This window comes from Phaenicophaeus curvirostris, chromosome 1 (assembly GCF_032191515.1).
Source record: "Phaenicophaeus curvirostris isolate KB17595 chromosome 1, BPBGC_Pcur_1.0, whole genome shotgun sequence".
Taxonomy (NCBI): Eukaryota; Metazoa; Chordata; class Aves; order Cuculiformes; family Cuculidae; genus Phaenicophaeus; species Phaenicophaeus curvirostris.
In genome coordinates, this window is record NC_091392.1 from 83382299 (window position 1) to 83405404 (window position 23106).

The 23106-nt window shown below is 47.3% G+C and overlaps 1 protein-coding gene across 1 annotated transcript; it reads left to right on the forward strand.

The window, feature by feature from the left end:
• The first annotated feature begins 6977 nt into the window (after positions 1-6977).
• LPCAT3 (lysophosphatidylcholine acyltransferase 3) lies at positions 6978-22887 on the forward strand. Its single transcript, XM_069865999.1, has 13 exons — positions 6978-7152; positions 16978-17085; positions 17178-17284; positions 17438-17531; positions 17653-17690; positions 18777-18955; positions 19391-19499; positions 20210-20296; positions 20560-20726; positions 21366-21513; positions 22028-22186; positions 22294-22420; positions 22542-22887. The coding sequence occupies exons 1-12, from the start codon at positions 7056-7058 to the stop codon at positions 22408-22410; spliced, it is 1410 nt and encodes a 469-aa protein (XP_069722100.1). The 5' UTR covers positions 6978-7055; the 3' UTR covers positions 22411-22420; positions 22542-22887.
• The last annotated feature ends 219 nt before the right edge of the window (positions 22888-23106 follow it).

Here is a 23106-nt window from a genome sequence, read left to right on the forward strand (position 1 = left end):
CTCCAGGCACGGTGACTCCACCACCTCCCTGGGCAGGCTGCGCCAGTGCTTGATAACCCTTTCTGTGAAAAAAATTTTCCAAATGTCCAATCTAAACTTCCCCTGATGCAGCTTAAGGACACCACACTGAGATGCCTCTTCCCTCCTGGATCCCTTTTCTCTACATCTCTGGGCGGAGCTTCAAGCACCCATGACTGCACAGATGATGCCTGCAAAGGGGATGCACCACCTACAAAAGAGAAGTGCTACCATCTTGTTTGCACTGAAGGACTTTTCCTTGTGGGTGAGGGTCTCCGACTCACAGCTAGAGATATCCTGTCGTGGGATAACTGGTGTGGCTTCTGTCATGACCTTCTTAGGGATTTCCATCACAGAATCACAGAATCATTAGGTTGGAAAAGACCCACAGGATCATCACGTCCAACCATTCCCATCAATCACTAATCCATGTCCCTCAGCACCTTGTCCACCCGTGCCTTAAACACCTCCAGGGAAGGTGACTCAACCACCTCCCCGGGCAGCCTGTTCCAATGCCCAATGACCCCTTCTGTAAAAATTTTTTTCCTGATGTCAAGCCTGAACCGCCCCTGGTGGAGCTTGAGGCCGTTCCCTCTTGTCCTGTCCCCTGTCAGTTGGGAGAAGAGGCCAGCACCCTCCTCTCCACAACCACCTTTCATGCAGTTGTAGAGAGCAATAAGGTCTCCCAGTTGTTACATGGGAGAAGAGACCAGCACCCACCTCGCTACAACTTACTTCCAGGCAGTTGTAGAGAGTGATAAGGTCTTTCTTCAACCTCCTCTTCTCCAGGCTAAATAACCCCAGCTCTCTCAGCCACTCCTCGTAAGACTTGTTCTCCAGCCCCTTTACCAGCTTCATCACTCTTCATCCTCACTGCACACACAGCTTCACCAGAAGTGAAGCAGTGACTGGAGAGAAAAGTTTAGTGTTTCATCTATTACAGTAAAATGTTCCTAAATACTCTGGCTTACTTTAAACCACAAAGTTGTAAACTGTGGTGGCAGAGCAGCTGCTGTGAGAGGAAACGTGACATTTCTGCAGCAGGACCGGTAACTTCCAGGAGACATCCAGCCTGGGGAAGCCAGAGTGACAAGATGCTCCAGCTTTCTTGGTCACATCAGCTGCTCCTGCCAGCCAGGGCAGAGCTGCAACACCATGAGTGACAAGCACCACAGGAACAGGTGAGGGTCTCCCACCCATTTCCTCCCATCTGAAGGCAAGGGCAGAAGCCCAGTCTTCCCTGCCTGGCCCTTTTGCCCACAAAAAGGGGGTCACGGGGTTGGCATGCCTGATGCTGCGCTCCCTGACCACCACCACCACCCCCTAGGTGACACCAGCGTGTGCCGCTCACATTGTTTCTGAGCTCACCCACCATAAACAGGGGAGACAAACTGTGACTCCCTAACTTCATGGAAGGGGGCTGGGGAACAGAGACAGCGATGCCTGAAAAACAGGCTCTGACATCACATTTATTTGTGCAGTAATTTCCACACCAAAGAGGTGAATTTTTTTCAAACATACCATTCCCCCCCCCATCCCAAACGTCCACCAAGTCCCAGCTTCCTCCAACTCTCTCTGGTTTGCCATCCACCCTCTCCTGACTTCTTTTTCCCTACCAGTTCCAAGGCCTTCTAGTCATCCTTCTAATGAAAACTTTTTTTCATGTCTTCCCTGCCTGTTTTTCCAAGCAGTCACCCTTCTCTTTCCACACTCCATCTCTTGCTAGTAGTGTTCCTCTCCCTGCCCTCTCTGTGTGCTTCCCTTGGCTCAGTGATTCTCAGCTGCAGACTTCAGTCAGATTTAATTTTCCTGTGACTCTTGCTGTTCCAGTATCTTTCTCCTCATCAGTGTTCAACCCAAAACTGCATTCCCACCCACTCTCCAGATAGCCACCTTGCCCCTAGTAGCTTGCTTCACTCCTGTGGCCATTTCAATCAGGACAGGCTCCTATGCCTGCCCAGGTGAAGAGGCACAGGCAAGGCAGGACACAAAATTCCTGCTTCATTTCCTGAGTGGAGAGTTAATGGTCCTGGAAAAAAAGTCCTTCAAGACTCGAAGAACCACATGGGGTCTCATGAAGCTGTAGTCTGGGGGAAACCTGCATGAACCACTTGAACACAGTAAATAAAAAATGAATTTGCAGAAGCCTTAGCAGCTACATTCCCTATCGCCACACTAAGCTCAGGTGAAATTAAAGTTTTACACTAATACTTATGTAATGCCATGAAAGCCTCATGTATTTTCAGAACAGTACAGAAAGATTTTTGGTTACACCTCCTCCTCCAAGCATATAGCACTGCCCTGAGCATAGTGGGGAAAAAAAAAAAAAGAAAAGAAAAATTATCTGTGTCTTACAAACAGCTACTGTGCTCTGATCCCAAGTGTCTTTCCAGCATTTAATTTAAACAGGCCAAACACAGCAACATTGCTTGAGTTCAAACATAGCTTCCTTCTCGAGGGTAGGAAGGCTCTGCAGAGGGATCTGGCAGGGTGGATCGATGAGCTGAGGCCAATGGGATGAGATTCAACAAGGCCAAGTGCAGGGTTTTGCACTTTGGTCACAACCACCCCGTGCAATGCTATAGGCTTGGGGAAAAGCGGCTGCAAAGCTGCCCAGCAGAAAATGACCCGGGTGTGCTGGTCAACAGCCAGCTGAACATAAGCCAGCAGTGTGCCCAGGTGGCCAAGAAAGCCAATGGCATCCTGGCTTGTATCAGAAATTATGTGACCAGCAGGAGCATGGAAATGATCATGCCCCTATATCTGGTGCTGGTGAGGCCACACCTCGAATACTGCGTTCAGTTTGACAAGAAAGACATTGAGCTGCTGGAGCATGTGCAGAGGAGGTGGTGAAGGGTCTGGAGCACAAGTCTTTTGAGGAGTGGCTGAGGGAGCTGGGATTATTTAGCCTGGAGGAAAGGAGGTTGAAGAAAGACCTCATCACTCTCTACAACTGCCTGAAAGTAAGTTGTAGCGAGGTGGGTGCTGGTCTCTTCTCCCATGTAACAACTGACAGGGCAATAGGAGATGGTCTCAAGTTGCACAAGGGGAGATTTAGATTGGATATTTCTTTACCAAAAGAGTGGTGAAGCAGTGACAGAGGCTGCTCAGGGAAGTGGTTGAGTGTCTATCCCCAGTGGTGTTAAAAAAAAATTGTAGATGTGGCACTTAAGGACATGGTTTAGTAGGCATGTTGGTATTGTGTTGATGGCTGGACTTGATCTTAGAGGTCTTTTTCAACCCAAAGGATTCTATGAACATTTCAAGCAACTAAAAACAGAATCTTATAATGGAACTATCAGGCAACCTCAGGAGCAGATGCTGCTGGAGCACCTCCTATACGAGGACAGGCTGAGAGAGTTGGGGTTTTTCAGCCCGGAGAAGAGAAGGCTCAAGGGAGACATTATAGCGACCTTCCAGTACTTGAAGGGGGCTACAGGAAAGCTGGGGAGGGACTGTTCACAAAGGCTTGTAGTAATAGGACAAGGGGAAATGTGTATAAACTAGAGATGGGAAGATTTAGGTTAGACATAAGGAAGAATTTCTTCACGCTGAGAGCAGCGAGGCCCTGGCACAGGTTGCCCAGGGAAGTTGTGTCTGCCCCATCCCTGGAGGTGTTCAAGGCCAGGTTGGATGGGGCCTTGGGCAGCCTGATCCAGTGGGAGGTGTCCCTGCCCATGGTAGGGGGATTAGAACTGGATGATCTTTAAGGTCCCTTCCAACCCAGACTATTCTATGATTCTATGATTCTATGATTCTATGATTCTATGATTCTATGATTCTATGGATTTGTGTCTTTGCCACTATGGGGCCAGGAAAGAAAGACAGGAAAAAAACCCACATCATTTAAAGTGAAACCCTTCCCTGCCAAGGCCTGTCTCCAGCAGGTGAGCCCCCCCTACAGCCACACCATAACCTTGTGGTTGGAGCTGCACCTAATGCGTAGTAATCCTATGTGCCAGCACAGTCTGGGAGACAACAGGCTACGGAGCAGCTCTGCAGAAAAGATCCTGGGGCTCCTGGCACATCAGCTCTTGGTGCACCCTTGCAGCAGTGAAAGCCAACATCAGACTGGGTGGCACAAAGAAGAGCACAGTCAGCAGGTGGACAGGAGTGATTATTTCCCTCCATGCCGCACCAATGAAGTTGCATTTTCTATGCTGTGTCCATTATGGGTTCCCCAGCGCTAGAGAGGAAAGAGCCCAGTGTGGGGGACTGCTGGATAGAGGACTGGAGCATTGATAGTGAGGAATCTGGATTTGCTTAGCCTGGAAAAGAGAAGGGCAAGGGCAGGAAGGGTTTTTAGCCTGGTCTCCTAAGTAATCGAGGTCTATGTGGGCATGTTGCCGGTCACTCTCTGACCTAGTCAGATTTGACAAGAAGTGGGATCCAATGTGTTCTACTGCCTAAGGTGTTGTTATAAAGTGGATGAGGTCAGACCCTTCCCAGGGCAAGAGGCAATGGGCATAACTTAAAAATGGGCAATTCAGAGTATAATCAGGCCAAAAATACTTCCCCCAAGGCATGATTCAGCACTGGCTCAGGTGCCCAAGTAGGCTCTGAGCTCTAATGAGCATGTACAACAATGGCTCAGGCAATGCCCTGAGTAACGTGATCCAGCTTTGTAGTCCTGCTTGTGAGAAGGGGCTTGGACCAGGGACCTCCAGAGGTCTCTTTTCACATAAACCTTTGTGCAAGTCTGTGCCCCTCCAGCTAAGTTTGGGCAATACCGCTCACCTGAATGACACAGGAGAAAGGTGATAACATAAGCAAGATAAAGAGGATCACACCTATTGTACCTGAAGCTTTCGCTGAGAGGGAGACCTTCAGTTGCACTCATGGAAATCATGAAGTGACACACCTAGGAGAAGGTCCTCAACACATTGGAGGGAAGGGATGCTATCCAGACAAGCTTGAGAGGTGGGCCCATGCAGACCCCATAAAGTTCAACAAGGACAAGAACAAGGTCCTGTATGTGGGTAGGGGTAATCCCCAGTATCAGTACAGGCTGAAGGATGAAGGAATTGAGAGCAGACCTGCAGAAAAGGACTTAGGGGTACTGGTGGATGAAAAGGTCAACATGAACCAACAGTGTGCACTACCAGACCAGGTCAACTGTGTCCTGGGCTGCATCAAAAGCAGCATGTCCAGAAGGTCAAGGGCGGCAATTCTATGCTTCTACTCTGCTTTGGTGAGACTCCACCTGGAGGGCTGCATCTAGCTCTGGAGACCTCAGCACAAGAGGAACATGGAGCTGTTGGAGTGGATCCAGAGAAGGGCCACAAAAATTATTAGAGGGCTGGAACCCCTCTCCTATGGAGAAAAGCTGAGAGAGTTTGAGTTGTTCAACCTGGAGAAGAGAAGGCTCGTGGAAGACCCTTAGAGCAGCTTCTAGTACTGAAAGGGGGATACAGGAAAGCTGGGAGGGGCTTTGTATCAGGGAGTGCAGGGATAGGAAAAAGAAGAATGGCTTTAAACTGAAAGAAGGGAGATTTAGATTGGATATTGGGAAGAAATGTTTTCCTGTGAGGGTGATGAGGCACTGGAACCAGTTGCCCAGAGAAGTTGTGGCTGCCCCATCCCTGGAGGTGTTTGAGCCCAGGTTGGATGAGGCTTTAGGCAACCTGATCCAGTGGGAGATGTCCCTGCTAATGGCAAGAGATTAGAACTGGATGGGCTTTACGGTCCCTTCCAACCCAAGCCATTCTACGATTCATGCATCCATGAGTCGCGAGAAGCCTGTGCCGGCAGAGCTGCTCTGTGACTACATGTTGCTGGGTGCCACCAGGACCTGGCAACGCACAGGTTCTCCTGTATTTGATACAGGAACCAGGTCCCACTGGGCCACACGAGCCAAGTGCCAGCCTGTCCTCATGGAGCCCCCATGGTGGCAGAGGGATGTTGGCACTGGGGACACTCAGCAGCACACTGGGGCCACTCAGCAGGGCTGGGGACACTCAGCAGTGCACTGGGGATACTCAGGGGACTGGGGACACTCAGCAGGGCTGGGGATGCCCAACAGAGATCTGGGGACACTCAGCAGGGCTGGGGATGCCCAACAGAGAGCTGGGGACACTCAGCAGGGCTGGGGACGCTCAACAGAGAGCTGGGGATACTCAGCAGCGCTGGGGACATTCAGCAGGGCACTGGGGACACTCAGCAGCATTGAGGATACCGAGCAGCACTGGGGACCCTCAGCAGGGGGCACTCAGCAGGGCAAAGGGGACACTCAGCAGGGCGCTGTGGGCAATCAGCAGCGTTGGGGACTTTCAGTTGTGGACACTCATCAGGGCTGGGGACACTCAGCTGGGGACACTCGGCAGGACGCTGGGGACACTCAACTGGGAACACTCCGCAGCGTTGGGGACACCCAGCAGTATGCTGGGGACACTCGGCAGAGCGTTGGGGACACTCATCAGGGCTGGGGACACTCGGCAGGACGCTTGGGACACTCAGCTGGGGACATTCAGGAAGGGGCTGGGGACACTGAGCAGCTCTGGGGACACCCAGCAGTATGCTGGGGACATTTATCAGGGGTCACTCATCAGGGGACACTCGGCAGGGCGCTGGGGACACTCAGCTGGGGACACTCGTCAGGGGACACTCGTCAGGACGTTGGGGACACTCGCTCCCCCGACCCCCCCCGCGCTGCTCCGCGTGCCACCTCAACCACCGCGGCCCCCGCCCGCGAGTAACCCCGGCCCCGCCCCGCGCGCTCTCCTGTCCCGCCGCAGCCAATGGGGAGCGGGGCTGCGCCCGGCCACGCCCCCCTCCCGCGCGCGCGCTCCGTCCAATCACCGCCCCGCGGGGAAAGCCCTCCTCCCCCCCCCCCGCCCCCTCGCGGCCAGCCGTCGCCTTACCGAGCGCGAGGCCCAGCCCCCATAACCCCGCGGGCCAATGGGAGGCGGCCGGGGGGCGGGGCCTGTCGCGGCGCGGCCAATGGGGGGCGGCGGGGGCGGCGCGCGCTGCGGGGGCCGCGGCGGCTGGTGCCGCTGCCGGGATCGGGGCGCGACCGGCCGGCGGGGCGGCCGGGGAACATGGCGGCCGCGGGGTCCGGCTGGGGCCTGGCCCGGCTGGCCGAGGCCCTGGGCTCGTCCGAGCAGGCGCTGCGCCTCATCGTGTCCATTCTCATGGGTAAGGGAGGGCGCGGGGAGCGGAGGTGCCGACCCCGGGCGGAGCCGAGCTGTGCCGGGCAGGGCAGAGCCGAGCCGGGCTGTCATGCCAGGCGACACCCGTGCCGGGCAGAGCCCTGCAGCGCCGAGCAGGGCAGAGGCGGGCAGAGCCGAGCCCGGCTGTGGTGCCAGGCGACACCCGTGCGGAGCCGAGCTGTGCCATGCGGAGCCGAGTCGTGGTGCCGGGCGACACCCGTGCCGTGCTGTGCCGAGCCGGGCAGAGCAGAGCCGGGATAACCCTGCAGAGCCGAGCCGTGCCACGCTGTGGTGCCAGCTGACACCCGTGCCCTGCAGAGCCGAGCCGAGCCGTGGCACCAGGTGACACCTGTTCCGTGCCACGTGCGGGGCTCCCGAGGGACAGGCCGGCCCCAGAGCTGATGCGAGAGGAGCTGGGGTCAGTGCCCACTGGGCAGCTTGCAGCTGCCCTTTGCACGAGTGCCAAGCGCCGCGTGTGCCCTGCGTTCCCCGTGTTGGGAGGCTCCACGGTGAGGAATAATCTCCGCGACCCCTCTGAGGTGTCGCCCTGTCCGCACGCAAGTAGCTCTGCCAAGAGACATTATTAGCATTTGCAGCAATCGTGGAGCTATGCAGGAGCAGTGTGTCGCCGCGGGATCTGCCAGGTAGGGTGAGCAGAGCCTGCCAGCTCAGTGGCCAGAAGAACTGGGGTGATGTGCCGTGCTCCACCTGCAGCGCAGAGCATGTTGCAAACACACGCTGCTTGTGCTGAGCCAAACATGAGGTGGTTAGATCACACGTAAGATGGTTACGATAGGGCTAGAGTTAATGATGTAGGCTAACTAGTAGAGCTTATAGCTCCCAAAACATTAGTTCAAGGGAATGTATACATGCTATCTACATAATCTCTGCAGACACCCAGTGGAACTTCAGGTTCAAAAGTTTTTTATGGTGTAATCACCTAGCAAAAAAGGAAATACAAGCATTTGTTGGAACCTAAAAGGGGTATAGCTGCTAGTGTGCACTCTGTCAATGTAAAGGTCCTTGAGCTAACGAAAAGTCATAGAATCATAGAATGGTTTGGATTGGAAGGTACCTTAAAGATCATCCAGTTCCAACCCCCTGCCATGGGCAGGGACACCTCCCACCAGACCAGGCTGCCCAAAGCCCCATCCAGCCTGGCCTTGAACACCTCCAGGGATGGGGCAGCCACAACTTCCCATGGCAACCTGTGCCACTGCCTCACCACCCTCACTGCGAAGAATTTCCTCCTTATGTCTAGTCTAGAACTTCCCTTCTCCAATTTAAAGCCATTGCCTCTAGTTCTACCACTCCATGCCTTTGTAAAAAAGTCCCTCCCCAGCTTTCCTGTAGCCCCTTTCAGTACTGGAAGGTCACTATAATGTCTCCCTTGAGCCTTCTCTTCTTCAGGCTGAGCAACCCAAATTCTCTCAGCCTGTCCCCATAGCAGAGGTGCTCCAGCCCTCGTTCATCTTCATAGCCCTTCTCTGGACCCATTCCAACAGTTCCATATCCTCCTTATGTTGAGGATTCCAGAACTGGATACCATACTCCAGATGAGGTCTCACAAGGGAGGAGTAGAGGGGCAGAATCACCTCCCTTGACCTGCTGGCCACGTTTCTTTTGATGCTGCCCAGGACACATTTGGCTTTTTGGGCTGTGAGTACACATTGGTGGCTCATGACGAGCTTCTCATCCATCTGCACCCCCAAGTCCCCCCAAGAATTTTTTTTAAAAGGGATGAAAGTTGTGTCATGTCATCACTGTGGTCTAGACCAGACTTCTTTCTGCATGATTGAATCTACAATCTGTAAGATCAAACTGAACCGAAACATTCTTCACGTTAGGGGTATATACAGGGAACTGAAATTAGTATCATTCTGGACTTAACTTAGAAGTTAATTAAACCAAATGTCTTATATAAAGAAAAACGTAACAGGAAACATATACAGGACATGCACATAAGTCAGTGTGAATTAATCTGTCATCTCCCTACAGCTGAACAGGAGAAATCCTGCTTTCCTTTCTCCCATGTCTGTCTCTGGTACGTTAATTACAATCTGAATTAATTTACTTGCCTGGCAGAAACCTAAACCAGAAAAAGCAGATAGCTTCCTACCAGGTTAGTCAACTGAATGCACCGAGGTACAAGTCTAACAAGTACTTATGCAGAAAAGGTGTTGGAAAATATGCGTGAAAGCAAGTGTGTACAGTAGTGATACCTTTGCAGAAGGCACTTTGAACATACTCTCAGAGTTCCTTCTTCCTAACAATAAGCTAGGACAGAGCACTGGAAGGCTGCTTCCTGCTCCGTGTCCTGTAAGTGAGCAAAACCACTTACTTCTTCGGAATAAATAGCAGATAATATCGTCTTAATGATAAGAAGAAATGTACACTGCCCTCAATAGATTGATAAAGTCTGAAATTCTTGTGTGTCGCTACAAACGTCCCGTATACAGTGTTGACACTAAGCCACTGAGACAGTACAGTGTCCCTTCCTGATACAGCTCACTGCCTATTTTGCATGAAGCCTTAATGTGTCTTTACCATTCTGGTAAAAGTCTGAGGATCTGGGACTGGGAGCCCACTTGTGTTTCTTTTACCTGCATACCTGACATGTATACAAAACCAGGAGACGAGAGTTGGACATTTCCCTGTACTTCCTCCCTAGCTCAATATCTCTTAATTACGTGCAATTGAAGGTATAACTTCATATAGAAGGCTTAAAGGCAGGCAAGCCAGCCTTGCCTCTAGTCTGGTACTGCTGCAGGTCATGTAGATCGAGCCACTTGGCAAAGGGGGTTCACTTCAGCTTTCCTGCTTAATGGATAGGTAGTAAAGTATTATCCCATTATGTTAAAAGGAAGGTCCAAGCACTGCTCCAGAGCAACACGAGATGAGAGAGAGAAGAGTTCCTTAACTGAACACTAGCATTAAAAGAAATGTTCATTTAATTGCAATTTAGCTTGCAGTCTTTTTAATGTGCCTGAAAGCCTTAAGCCTGTTGGTAATACAGCTAGCCCAATCACCACTTCGTAGGGTGGCCTGGGGTATAAATGAAAGGCATTTCTAAAAGCTGGAAATGGCATTAAGACAGGCAAAGTATTGCTTTCTCTTCTCTTCCTCCATTTCAGGTATTTGCATAGATTCAGGAAGAAAATTATTTTTGTTAGTTGCAGCTAATACAGCTGAATTATTTCAGAACAAGGACCGTGAGGATGAGTGTGGTGCTCTCTTCCAAAGATGGATTAAAAATTGTTGCTTATTTCTCCCTTTGTGTTACAGTTCACCATCTATACTGTGCAGCTCTATTGCAACAACTGTTTAGAGTGTTTCACTTTTCAGAAGATCACCAGAAACTGGTAAAAATAGCCTTCTGCAAAAGAGGAAGAGTAGCAAAGGACTTTGCAACTTCTTACATTAATTTCTGGAGAAAGCTGAATTAGTGTTGACATATAACTTGAATGGATTTTGACTCAGAATAAGTGTGTTCACTTAGTCATGACCTGAAATAACCAAAAGAGGTGATACAAAACTGTTAACATTCTGCCACTACTGGGAAAGGTTAAAGACAAAGGAGAGTGAGATAAGAAAAAAAGAGGAAGGAAAAGGAACAAAGAACAAAAATTGGAGTAGGGCTCCACCTTTCCTCAGTGAAAAAGTGAAGATTGTACCAGTACATTGCTGAGCAAATTATGGGGATTTTAATCCTGCAGTTTTGAAGCAAGGAGTGCAACTAGAATAGAATCCGTTCCTCATTGTACAAGATTAAAAACTTACTTCATACTTCCTGTACGTGAAAATTTCCATAAACAACCTTTGAAGAAATTAGGCTGTGGTGTGGCGATACTATCAGCCTCGGTAGTACTTGAAGCATAGTTCTGCACCCTGTCATTTAAAAAAAAAATTGCTATGTCTAGTACACTAATGAGTATTTTCATATGAGTACGCTTATATGAAAATATCTTCTGAGAGATACATTTTACGTTGCATTCGTTAGTAGGTCCATAGCCTATTGTTCCCCCAGGAGAAACTCTCTTTAGGTCAGCGTGGAAGGCGCCAGTGGTCTCGGCTCCGTACCTACAGGGTTACTTTCTGGTTGCCAGAGTAAGCGGTCTGAACCAACGCTGTGCTAGCCTCTCAGAGGAGAAAGTGAGGGAACCCCTCCAGCGGTGGGAACAGGAGAAGAGGGTTTCCGTGTGGCTGCTCTTGTACTTCCATGAGAAGAGACAGATTTCTTTCCTGCTGTCACCACTCAAAGTATAAGCCATGATACAGGAGGCCTCGTGGCATTGTGTATTTAAGACTTTAGGTTGATCTTATTTCTTGTGTGGTTTGATGATCCTGAAGAATTAAAGGTGTTTATTTGGACATGCTTCTACACAATGCCTTGCAAACCACGTGGCATGTTCTGCTGCATAACATGGAGTAGAGCCAATGTACTGTTTAGAGCCCCGAGCCAGAACTGACCCTGCTGATCTGCTCAGACCTGCCAGGAAAAGCACCAGGGAAGTGTTCCCTCATTTACAGACAGAATGGTGACCTGTAGGAATTAACACATTGCTACCAAACAGGTGCCAGAAACCAGCTGCTTTGCTTGCAGGTGGTCTTATATTCTCCTCTGCTACCTCTCACCATTTTTTTTACATCCTCTACTTATTCCTGTTCTCTGTATCCTGAAGGTTTTTATTTAGGCTCAGTGGTCACCCGTAGCTGATACCTAAATCAAGACCTGGCTGGTCAGCCAAGTCAGAACCTTACTGAAGGGAGGGCAAACAGTTGTTTTCCATGAGTAAGAGACTGGAGAAGTTGTAAAAGCTCACAGGTGCTAAAATCAGACCTGTCACAGAGCACTTGTGTGCTGCCTTGTTTAAACTCTTAATTTCAAATGCTTCGTATTCCTTAAAAGCTGAAAACAAAACCAGAGAGAGCTGCCTAGTGCTACACCTTAACCGTGTCTACATTAGCAGGCAAAGCGTTACAGTAGGGATGGATCTGTAGAGCAGACTGGTTTGTAATGCAGTACCTGATGGGTGTCGGGCATTTACTTTGAATTTCAGTCTGGTCATATGGACCGAGCACCCACTGAAGTGTATTTTCAGTTCAGTTTCATTTGAAGAGTCCTGTTCCCATGCTTTGGTATGGTTCTACTATGCAAACTAAAGCGCTGTGAGTGAACTTCAAAAGTACACTCTTGAGCTGAGTTAACATACTCATGTATATGCACCCAGTGTTAAGCAAGGTATAGGACTTTAGTATTACTGGCAGAAAAAGAGACCACCTTTGAAGTCAAAATATTAGGTAAGGCTTATATTTTAACATGTCTTTTTCCTGTTGTCCCCTTCTTTTTAGTTTAAGCATTTGTATAAGAAAGGGAAGATAATTGATCTGCTAGATGTTAACAAAAGTGGAGTTTGCTGATCAGGAAAAGGGAGAAGAGGAAAAATAGTTCTGATCTGCTCTCTTGAAGATGACACAAAGCTAGCACATATAAAAGGGGAAATAAAGGGAGCAGAGATGAAAAGAATGTTTCTGGTGTTCTTATTTGCAGCTTTATCTGTGGAAAAAGACAGGCATCTTAATCACCCATTCTAGAAGATGGCAAACTTGACAGTGCTATTTTTGCTTGGAATTAGTAGAAAGTTCCTCCTGCCTAATCCAGCCTCTTGATCATTTGCTTCTTTTTCTGAATTAGATTCTTGTATCTATGGACAACTTGGGCGTTATGCAGTGGCCCATTGCTCTCCCAAATTGCTGTGGCCAAGAAGCTGACCTTGTCCATTCTGGAAGGAAAGGTGCCGGGGTTCTCTTAACCAGAGATCATCCTCATGTTCCTGTGAAGAGAAAAAAAGAAAAAGGAATTTATCAGCAGCAGCATGTCTTGGCTAATTTGTCCCTTTTACATCAATTTCTAATTCCCTATCTAGAGACAAAAATCAATTCTGTATGCAGACTGCTTTTGAACCCTATGGAGCATAGACAAAGAGAATTACCTCGGAGAAGGAGGTCACCCTCTGTTTTCTCCTGGTGTATTACAGGTTGTTTCCTGTCTCGGTCTAGTGTGCTTGAGCGAGCTGTGAAAGAAATGTTCGGCAGACTGGGAGCTGCTGTGCAAGGTCCCTTGGCAGTAAGGAGCAGGGACTCTAGTGCCATTGTTTCTGAAAGGCAAAAGCAAACCAGTGCGGCATCCTGCAGCGCTGATATATCCAAGTAGTAGCCCTGAAGAGAAAGACTTTGGGGTGCTGGTGGATGAGAAGCTCGACAGGAGCCGGCAGTGTGTGCTTGCAGCCCGGAAAGCCAACCGTGTCCTGGGCTGCATCAAAAGCAGAGAAACCAGCAGGGCGAGGGAGGGGATTCTGCCCCTCTGCTCTGCTCAGGTGAGACCTCACCTGGAGTCCCACATTTAGTTCTGGAGTGCTCAGAGCAGGAAGGACATCGATCTGTTAGAGCGAGTCTAGAGGAGGGACACCAAAGTTATCAGAGGGCTGGAGCACGTCCTGTATGAGGGCAGGCTGAGAGACTTGGGGTTTTTCAGCCTGGAGGAGAGAAGGCTCGGGGGAGGCCTTATAGCAGCCTCACCGTACTGAAAGGGGCCTTAGGAGGGCTGGGAAGGGGCTCTGTATCAGGGAGTACAGGGATAAAATGAGAGGGAACTGTTTTAAGCTGAGGGAGGGGAGATTTAGATTAGATTTTAGGAAGAAATGTTTCCTGTCAGGCTGGTAAGGCAGTGGAACTGGTTGCCCAGAGAAGCTGTGGCTGCCCCATACCTGGAAGGCCAGGTTGGATGAGGCTTTGAGCAACCTGATCCAGCGGGAGGTGTCCCTGCCTGTGGCAGGGGTGTTGGAATTGGGTGGGCTTTAAGGTCCCTTCCAACCCAAACCATTTTATCAATATCTCATTATTTAATTGATAGTTTATGAGTGTTCCGAAAAGCACAGGCTGCAGCTGTGGCCATTGATACTCAGTATCCACTGCCACTTGGGAGGCAAACTTTGCAGTGTGGAACTTGCCCAGTTGTAAAACTGAGAAAATTACCTCATGTGCAGCAGAACTGTAATTAAAGTGCAGTCTAGAGTACCGGCAAGTTCCTCTGGATATCAGAAGAATTTAGACTGGTTGTGACTTTTGAACTGAAACAGTACCCATGTAGTACAAGATAGGGATTTAAATCTGTGGCTGTCTAAAAACATCTGTGCTGTGCACACCAGTAGCTCTGTGTTTCGAAGGGCTCTCGATTCTTATTCTTCAGAGCAGCATTACCCAAACCATGATATGATCTCCTCCTGCGAAGAGCTAGAAAGGAGTACATGTGACAAGTCTTTTAAAGAGTAGGAACACTAGTTGGGGATGGGAGCAAATAGATAAAACACCTGGCTTTTAGAAGCTTGAGGTACATTATAGTATTCACTCATAATTTAATTTCTCACTGCAGCAATGATAAAAAACCTGAATGTTTTTCAAGATTGTACTGATTTTTGAGAGTAGGAAATCTTTGAAAATGTGGTTTTAAAACCATAAGTGTCGACGAACAGCAGTAAGTGGTACTTTGACTACATTTCTGGTTTGATCTTTCTCCCCTTTGCTCAAAAGGGGAAAATATTTTTCCATGGTAAACCTCAATATTTTATCTTTTGATTAAGCTGGTGGTAACACGTTTGTTGGGTTTTTTTACCACTTCTCATTTCAGAGAACCAGTTGTTAGGATGTTTATTAAACTTCAACAGGAAAATGGACACCTGAAAAAAGAACTGTAGGTTTCTGTGTATAAGGCTGATAGACTGTATCGCTTAGTTTTTTATTTTAAATTCTGTGAATTGCTGTGGTTCTTTCAGTTACTCCTGTATCCCCAGGAAGCCCGTGTGATGAACTCTCTTTGCTGATTCCCTCATTGCTTCTCAGTTGGCATTTTGGGATGTCAGAGGTGTGTTCCTCTGATTCTATTGTCAGCCCAGGAAGGGAAAGGGACCGTGTGGGTAAGGGGACTTTGGAACTGCCGTTGCAGAAGGGAAGAGCAAGCTGGATGAGTGTGCAAGCGCAAGGTTGCCAGGCTCTGTGGGCAAAGGGCAGTGGTATGTGGGGCTGGCCGGCTGCTCAGACCGAAAAAGCAGCCTGTGGCGTGGAAACCAGCATGAGACACAAAAGGAGGAAGGAACACAAACAAGGAGGCAGGAAAACTGAAAGAGGGGTGGCAAGAGCCTGAGGAAATAGGGAGAAGCAGCTCAGTTTCAAGATGCAGCAGGTATACATCTGAGATCAGTAGAGCATGCTGCTGTTCAGGATCTAGAAGGGAGCCTGAGTCCCAGACTCCCTCCTGAGGGATTTGGAGGGACAGAAAGGACCTTGAAATGGCTTCAGTCACGCCTCAGCCTGTTAGCACTGGCAGACTGCAATAAGTGTATTTTACATAACGTGGCAGAGTTTCTCATTTCCTCTCACAGTAGTGACTTGATTTGGCCTTGTTTATTGGAAACCTTCCATCCATCAAACACTTCTTGGCAAAATGTGCATTTCATCACCTTTTATTACTGCTCCACATAAAACATGACTACCTGCTGCTACTATTACTCCATTAGCGCAGGTAGCAGAGATCTATCCACTGCTACAGACTTCAGCTGGGCTGATAAGCAGTGTAGACGCTGGTATTGTGGTATGGGATGAATTTCCTTTTTTTTTCTTGGTAGAAGAGATTTTTTTGTTTCCTTTTTAATCAGGATAAAAGAACATAAGCTAGCAAAGTAAAAGAATCGGTTATGAAACACCAGAATTAAAGTTGCTTCTGCTATCCCAATTAATCTTGTTGTGCACATGCCTACTTGTATGAACAGACTTCACATACTCCTGAGATGGACAACGCTTCCTGTATCAATACGCATTAAAATATAATATATTTATTTCTAATACATGGCAATGTTTATTGCATGCTATGCGAACCTCACCTAGATGACAGAATTTAATGCACTCAGGGGTTAATGTATGGCACTTCTCACCATACTACCACAGTACTTCACAAATGTTTGCCCCTCACTAGAGCCACAAATGAATAATCTCTGGAGGTATTCCTAAATTAGGCTAGGAACTAACATTCAGGAAATGCAAGGGAAAAACTCCTTCCATTTATCTTAGCTTCTTGCTATGAAACGCTTCTGGCTTTGATTCTTTCAAAAATGCTACGTGCATAATCCCAGTACATTTTGGTTATGGCATTGTGTGCCCAGTAGTTCACAAATCAGGTGCAAATCTGAAATTGGAGAGTTAGAAAAGGAAGAGTACACTACTGGAGGTCATTTGAGGGACTCTGGGGCTAAAGTTGGTCAGCATCATGTTAGGAACTCATTGAGATGGGAGCAGGGATTGAATTTATTAGGACAAGGCAATGGTATTAACCATAAAATTTCCCTCCTTGCTTTTTTGTCTTTTAAATCTAGCTTCTTGCCACCTTCATTGTATTTGTCACAGAATTTGGAAACTAACCAGAGCCTGAAATCTGATTTGTGTATTTCATCATTATTCATCTCATTTATTGAATGAGGCCAGAAACTGTAACCATGGAATTTCTTGCACTTCGATGTCAACTTTGATATAATTATGTTCCTGTTAAAGTATTTTCTTTTATGTAATATGCAGAGTAATTCATCTGGCATCTGCCTCCCGAGATGGAAATGCAATATCAGTAATGTACACCATGACCTGTGTTGATGAAGCATATATGTAAAGTACATGTTCAAGAAACCTATAAGCTGGACCATTTCAAATGCTTGTCAATGGTAATTGGCAACTCTTTCATCTTTTTTTTTTTTTCTCCTCTACTCAGGATATCCTTTTGCCTTGTTCCAGCGCTATTTCCTCTTCCAGAAGGAGACCTACCTCATTCATCTCTACAATGTGTTCACAGGACTCTCAATTGCTTACTTCAATTTTGGTAAGATGAGTTTGGGAAGGGTGCGCTGTGGTTTGGGAGGACCTGTATGGGAAAGTATAATTTCTACTTCATATCTCTTTCCTGTCCCACAGGGATGCAGTTCTTTCATTCTTTGCTGTGTGTCCTAATCCAGTTCCTCATACTGAGACTAATGGGTCGCACAATCACTGCCGTCTGCACCACCTTCGTCTTTCAGATGGTAAAACTCTCTTTCTTACTGCATCGATTTGTAGAAAGGAGCCTTCTGTTCAGTTCTGCATTTCCCAGTAGCAACTGTAGGTGAAAAGGTGGAGACAGATCAAAATCAGTTGGCGGAATTAGTTTGAATAACCCAAACAATGGTTTCTTTCAGACTTACCTTATGGCTGGATATTACTTCACAGCCACAGAACATTATGACATCAAGTGGACAATGCCACATTGTGTTTTGACACTCAAGTTGATTGGTGAGTGACACCTCCTTCCTATCTCTTGCACTCTGCAAGCTGAGCCTCAGAGAAACGAGGACTGCTTATTCAGCCCAACCAGCCCATTCCAGGGCTTCAAGTAATTGTTATTCACCTCTAGGTCTGGCCATCGACTACTATGATGGAGGAAAAGATCTGGTGAGTAAGACACCATTCCTCCTTCATTGTTCATGTGCTCTTCCATGCCATTCCAGTGACGTAGAGGAGAGAAAAACAAGTTCTAAAGATGCGAGTGAGCGAAGTGCGTTAATTGTTTGGTAAAAGCCATAGAGGGTGGGGGAGAGAGAGAGATAAAACCCAAGAGGGAAGCATTTGTGAGTATCTGAGGGCACTGAATTCTGGTTTGGAAAGAAATAGTTTGGAAGAGAGACAGTAGTGATTAGAGACAAACAAAAGTTGTTTTAATCATGTCAGAATATTATTGTGCCCCCTTCCAAATTCCCCACCATCTCCCCCTCCCAAATCTGTTGCTTTAGATTCCCAATCCCCAATGCTCTGTGTCTTGTGGGTAGTGTACCTTTATCTTGCAGACCATCAGCACTGGATCTCAGTTCCATTTTCTTTTCCCTTTTATATTCTTACCACATCTTTGTGAGTGGTTGCCCTTTACCATTTGTTAGGGCCTTTTAGAGCAGATGAAATGGTGAGAGAAGTTGCACAGCAAAATGTGTAGGAGAGGGCAGTACCCTTGCTGTGATCTCTTAATCCTACTTTGAGTGTCTGCGTTCCCCCTTCTGTTTGGGGCCTGACCAAGTCCTTAGCATCCATGGAATCAATGCTGACTGCAAGAAAACAAGGTTGAGCTGAAATTTCCTAAGCTGAAGTTTCAAGTGTTTAAAGACAATGAATTCTTGCATCAAAAAGTAGACAATAAGGTCTAAGGGGAGTACATACAGTCCAGGACTGGAATAGGTCAGATACAGTGCTTTTACTACGCCTGCTGCGCTAGCAGGGATGCATGTCAATAGTTCCCTTCCATATATTGAGCTTATTTGGGAATAGAGATCTGTGCAACTGGTCTCAACAACTGGGTCTTGGTGCTCTCTAGAGGGGATGGGGATAGAGAGGGCTGGGGAGAGGGATGGATGTGAAATACAAGGTGGAAAGTTCCATATACATGGAGAGGAAGAACTGAGACCATGAATGAGGGAGGCTGAGGCCATAACATCCACAGCTAGTATGAGATCCCCTAGGATGATGTTAATGCCACTCCCTTTGGTGCAGGAGTTCCTGACCCCTGAGCAGCGGCGATTTGCTGTCCGGGGAGTTCCTACCTTGCTGGAGGTCTCAGGATTCTCTTATTTCTATGGTGCCTTCATGGTGGGGCCTCAGTTCTCCATGACAGACTATCAGAAACTGGCAAGGGGTGAGATGACTGACGTTCCAGGCCAGAGACCAAATAGGTAATAAAAAGCCACTTAGCTCCTCACCTTCCTAAAATCCTAGAATGCTGAATCCTCCACATGTTCCCTGCAGCAGAATGCTTTCTTACCTGGACACTAAAGTATTGTGACCAAAAGTGATTTATACGTGGTGATTCTATGATTCTATGATAAGAGAAGGCAGTCTTTCAAAAGTTGCTCATAATGCTAGGGCATTAACCAGAGAGCCATGCCAGGGCATGAATGTCAACAACCATTTGACATCTTTAGTACAGACTTGGTCCCAACCTGGTCATGTTATCATCCCAGGTTCCAAAGGCATCTGCTGCAGTGGAAAGTGGTGACTCCTCGTTGCTCTCTCCCCCACCTCCTCCTCTCCACTTCACTTTTTAAAATTACAAGTTCGAAGGTCTCTTTCCAAGTATTTCCTTTGACCTTCATATTTTTCTTTCTCAGTTTTGTGCCTGCTCTCAAGCGCCTGAGTTTGGGTCTCTTGTTTCTAGTAACCTATACCTTGTCAAGTCTGTACATCTCTGACGAATACCTCATCTCAGATGAGTATATGGTATGTATTCATTTGGCAGTTCTTGGGGGTGGAAGAATTCCACTTCTCTGGTGGGAACTGGATCTACAAGAGTGGACTTTTTCTTTAGTTTTTCCTCAATTTAAGTGTAGGATAAGTCAGCAACTAGTGATAAGCCTTTTCACAACTGATTGGGCTTTATTGCCTGTCCTGTGGATTCCATTAGATGCAGAACAGGAATTGGTAAGCTGAACTGAACCAAATGAAAACTTCTACAAGTAGAGAATTAATCTTAAATGCTACTGTTGTTTTTGGAAACCTAACATGCATTTTGTGAAGTTTTAGTGACCTTCCATTTATCTGTTACATGAAAACTTCACTAGAGTAACCTGCAAGGCTTATCAGATTCTTTGAGGTTCCTAGAAAACTCTTAACAAAACCCTCCCTACCTGCAGATCATCGGTGTTTCTGTCAGTAGGAATAAAGGAGTGTGTACATTTCACAATGATCATGCTAATCCCAAGAGTCTTCCAAAGGTGCCTATTTCAGTACAGCCAAATATTAGCAAAGGAAGGAGAAGGATGTGTAAATCTGCATAAGCCAGTAGCCTGGCAGTCCGGTCCATATAGCAGTCTCAAAGATATAAATCATATTAAAACAAAAGACAGTGACGAGATCTCATCTGCCTTGTGTCATTATTGCCACTCAACTCGGGGTTTTATTTTTGTTCTTTTTCACTCTTATCTCTGCAGGAGAAGCCTTTCTGGTTCCGTTGTGGTTATATATTGATCTGGGGTAAAATTATACTCTACAAATACGTAACTTGCTGGCTTGTTACGGTGAGTCTAGATGTCATTCCAGAAATAAAAGATAAATGAACAAAGGTCACACCTTTGCAGCTACTCAGTATGCTCTTGGACTTAGCGGTAAATGGAAGCAAACCACATATCTGCTATAAAGCAGGCAGATTTTAATCTGTTTGTTCTGTCTGCAGTGGTGCTCTCCACTCTACACAATGAGAGTCAGAGCTTCCCACATCTGCCTTTCCAAAATAAGGGGGCCATGTTTTCCTCTTAGCTTTCTTGTGAATCATTTTCCATAGGAAGGTGTCTGCATCCTTGTTGGTCTGGGGTACAATGGGAAGGACCAGAGTGGAAAGCCTTTGTGGAATGCCTGTGCCAACATGAAGGTCTGGTTGTATGAGACAACACCTTTGTTCACAGGGACCATTGCTTCCTTCAACATCAACACCAATGCTTGGGTGGCTCGGTGAGCAGGATAAAATTCCCCTTTTATCATGTGTCAATAATGTCCGTGTCAACAGAACCAAGATCCTAGGCTGCGAGAGAGAACATTAGAGGAAGAATCAGCCAGTTTCCAATTCTTTTACTTTTTTCCCTGCCTTTTGCTGCTGTGCTGTTTGAAACAGTTCCTGGGTTAGATTGAATGAAAAGATCTATCTAAAAGGGTGGCCAATTAACATAGGCAAGCAGTTGATGAGAGCAGGAGGACAGAGGCTGGAACAGGACTACAGTGAGCCCTTTGGCCTGCCTAGTCAAACAGACAGCTGCAGAACTGCTCTAACAGCTGGTTCCCGCATCCCACTTTTTGATACACCCTGTGCAATGACTGAACTGGGTTTGGCACTTGCTGGAATGCACAACTGAATTGTAAAATACCATTTCTGTGTGTGTTGTCAGCTGAACGACTTTCTCCCCACTTGCTGGGATTTCTCTAAGGCAAGGGCTGAGGTACAGTATGCCCTGGCAAAGGGGCAGCTGTATTGCTGTTTCTGTAATTGGATTGTGTAAAGGGTATGGTCCCCTGGGCCCTGCGTCTCTGAAATGGAGAGGGAAAACCAGACAATAAACTAGGGGCACTTTGATATGTTTTTTCTTTCTGCTCTAGCTACATCTTCAAGCGTCTGAAGTTCCTGGGTAACAAACTGCTGTCACAGGCACTGGCCCTCTTCTTCCTGGCCATTTGGCATGGGCTGCACTCTGGCTACCTGGTGTGCTTTCAGATGGAGTTGCTGATAGTCATCGTTGAAAGACAGGTGCACTTTGTCTGACTTACTGGAATGGGGTGGCCTGCGTTAGCCTTTCCCTTGAGTCTAGGAACTGCCACGCTGAAGACTTTACTTGAGTTAAATACAGAAAATAGCTGCTCACTTTGGAATTGACTTTCAAATGTGATATGGTTTTGTTCTCAAGAATTCAGTAGGTTGCTGGCTTCTGTGTGGGCAAGCCATAAATTTATTGCAGAAGCAAGAAAAGTGGAGAACTTGGTGTATGAGTAGAGGGCAGAATTGCTGGGCAGCTGGGAAGGCTGGAGGGCAAGCATGAGCTGAATGCCTCTGCTAAATCTCCCAGTACTGAGAGAACAATATTCCATCTTTAAACCATTTCTTTAATTAAAACTTAGAGCAAGATGGGATACTCAGCTGCTTTTTTAGACTAACTGCCTGCTTGAATTAATTTTACACAGCTGGATAGATAACTTTAGTCCTAGAGCTTGTCCCGGAGCCCTGGGACATCCACCCAACAAGAATTGTTTTTTCTTTAAATCAGGTCATAAACCTTGTTCGGGACAGTCCTGCCCTAAGCACTTTGGCCTCCATCACTGCCTTGCGGCCCCTCTTCTACGTGCTGCAGCAGGCCAACCACTGGATGTTCATGGGTTACTCTCTGGTGCCATTTTGCCTTTTCACCTGGGACAAATGGATGAAGGTATTTAGTAGCCACAAACGGACAACCCAAGCAACCCACCATCCCATCTCGTATGTTCTTGGCTCAAAGCTTCTTGTCTGTCCTTAACGCCGCCTTTCTCTTTACAGGTGTACAGGTCTATCTATTTCCTTGGCCATGTGCTGTTCTTCACCTTATTATTGGTGCTGCCTTACATTCGCAGATTAATTGTGCCACGAAAAGAAAAGCTAAAAAAAGCAGAATAACAGCCAAAAGGTAAGGCTGTACTAGGTAGAGATTGGACTAGGAGGTGAAGCGGGGCAGCAAAGTTACACCTCAAGGTGAAAGGCAGGTATAAGATGAACTAAAACTAATCTAGCACTTTTCTCTCTTCCAGATTGTACCACCTGTGCATTTGTAGGAGTTGATTTAACACTCCAGAAGCAAAGCATCACCTGCCAAGTTTTCTGTGTTGAAGTATGACTTTTCTCAATGAGAGGAGGGGGAAAGAGAAAGCACAGGGTCAGAGACCCGAAAGGAGGGGAATGGAGTAAGCCTCCTTCCAGATCCTCCACCTTCTGTACGTTGCCTTATCTCTCTGCTGCCCTCCAGTGCACACTCGTCTCTCTGCTGATACCAGATGATTGTAAAACACTCAAGGCAGGCACTGTATTGGATTGGAGCCACCTTCTGACTTTTCTACGTTTGTCATCCAGGATAAAAATTGCTCCCGGTCTTTTTCATATCAGCTTCAGCTCCTTTCCTCTTGGGTGCCGTGGTGAGGGAGTGCGGACTGTTGCACACCACTAAGCAAGGCAATTCTAAAGGAACGAGTAACTACAGCTGCAGGGCAAGCAGGGCACAGCTAAGAACTTCAGTTCCATAAGAAATTTGGGCTGAATCCCTGCTATAACGGGATCAAACCCTGCCCATATATTAAACATGAGAAAGTAAAATACACA

Bases quoted from the DNA above. Each gene is read 5' to 3' on its own strand.
- LPCAT3 (XM_069865999.1), top strand. From the start codon at position 7,056: ATGGCGGCCGCGGGGTCCGGCTGGGGCCTGGCCCGGCTGGCCGAGGCC. The intron at 17,532-17,652 runs GTGAGTGACACC...ATTCACCTCTAG, and splicing joins TTTGACACTCAAGTTGATTG to GTCTGGCCATCGACTACTAT. The intron at 20,727-21,365 runs GTGAGCAGGATA...TTTCTGCTCTAG, and splicing joins ACCAATGCTTGGGTGGCTCG to CTACATCTTCAAGCGTCTGA.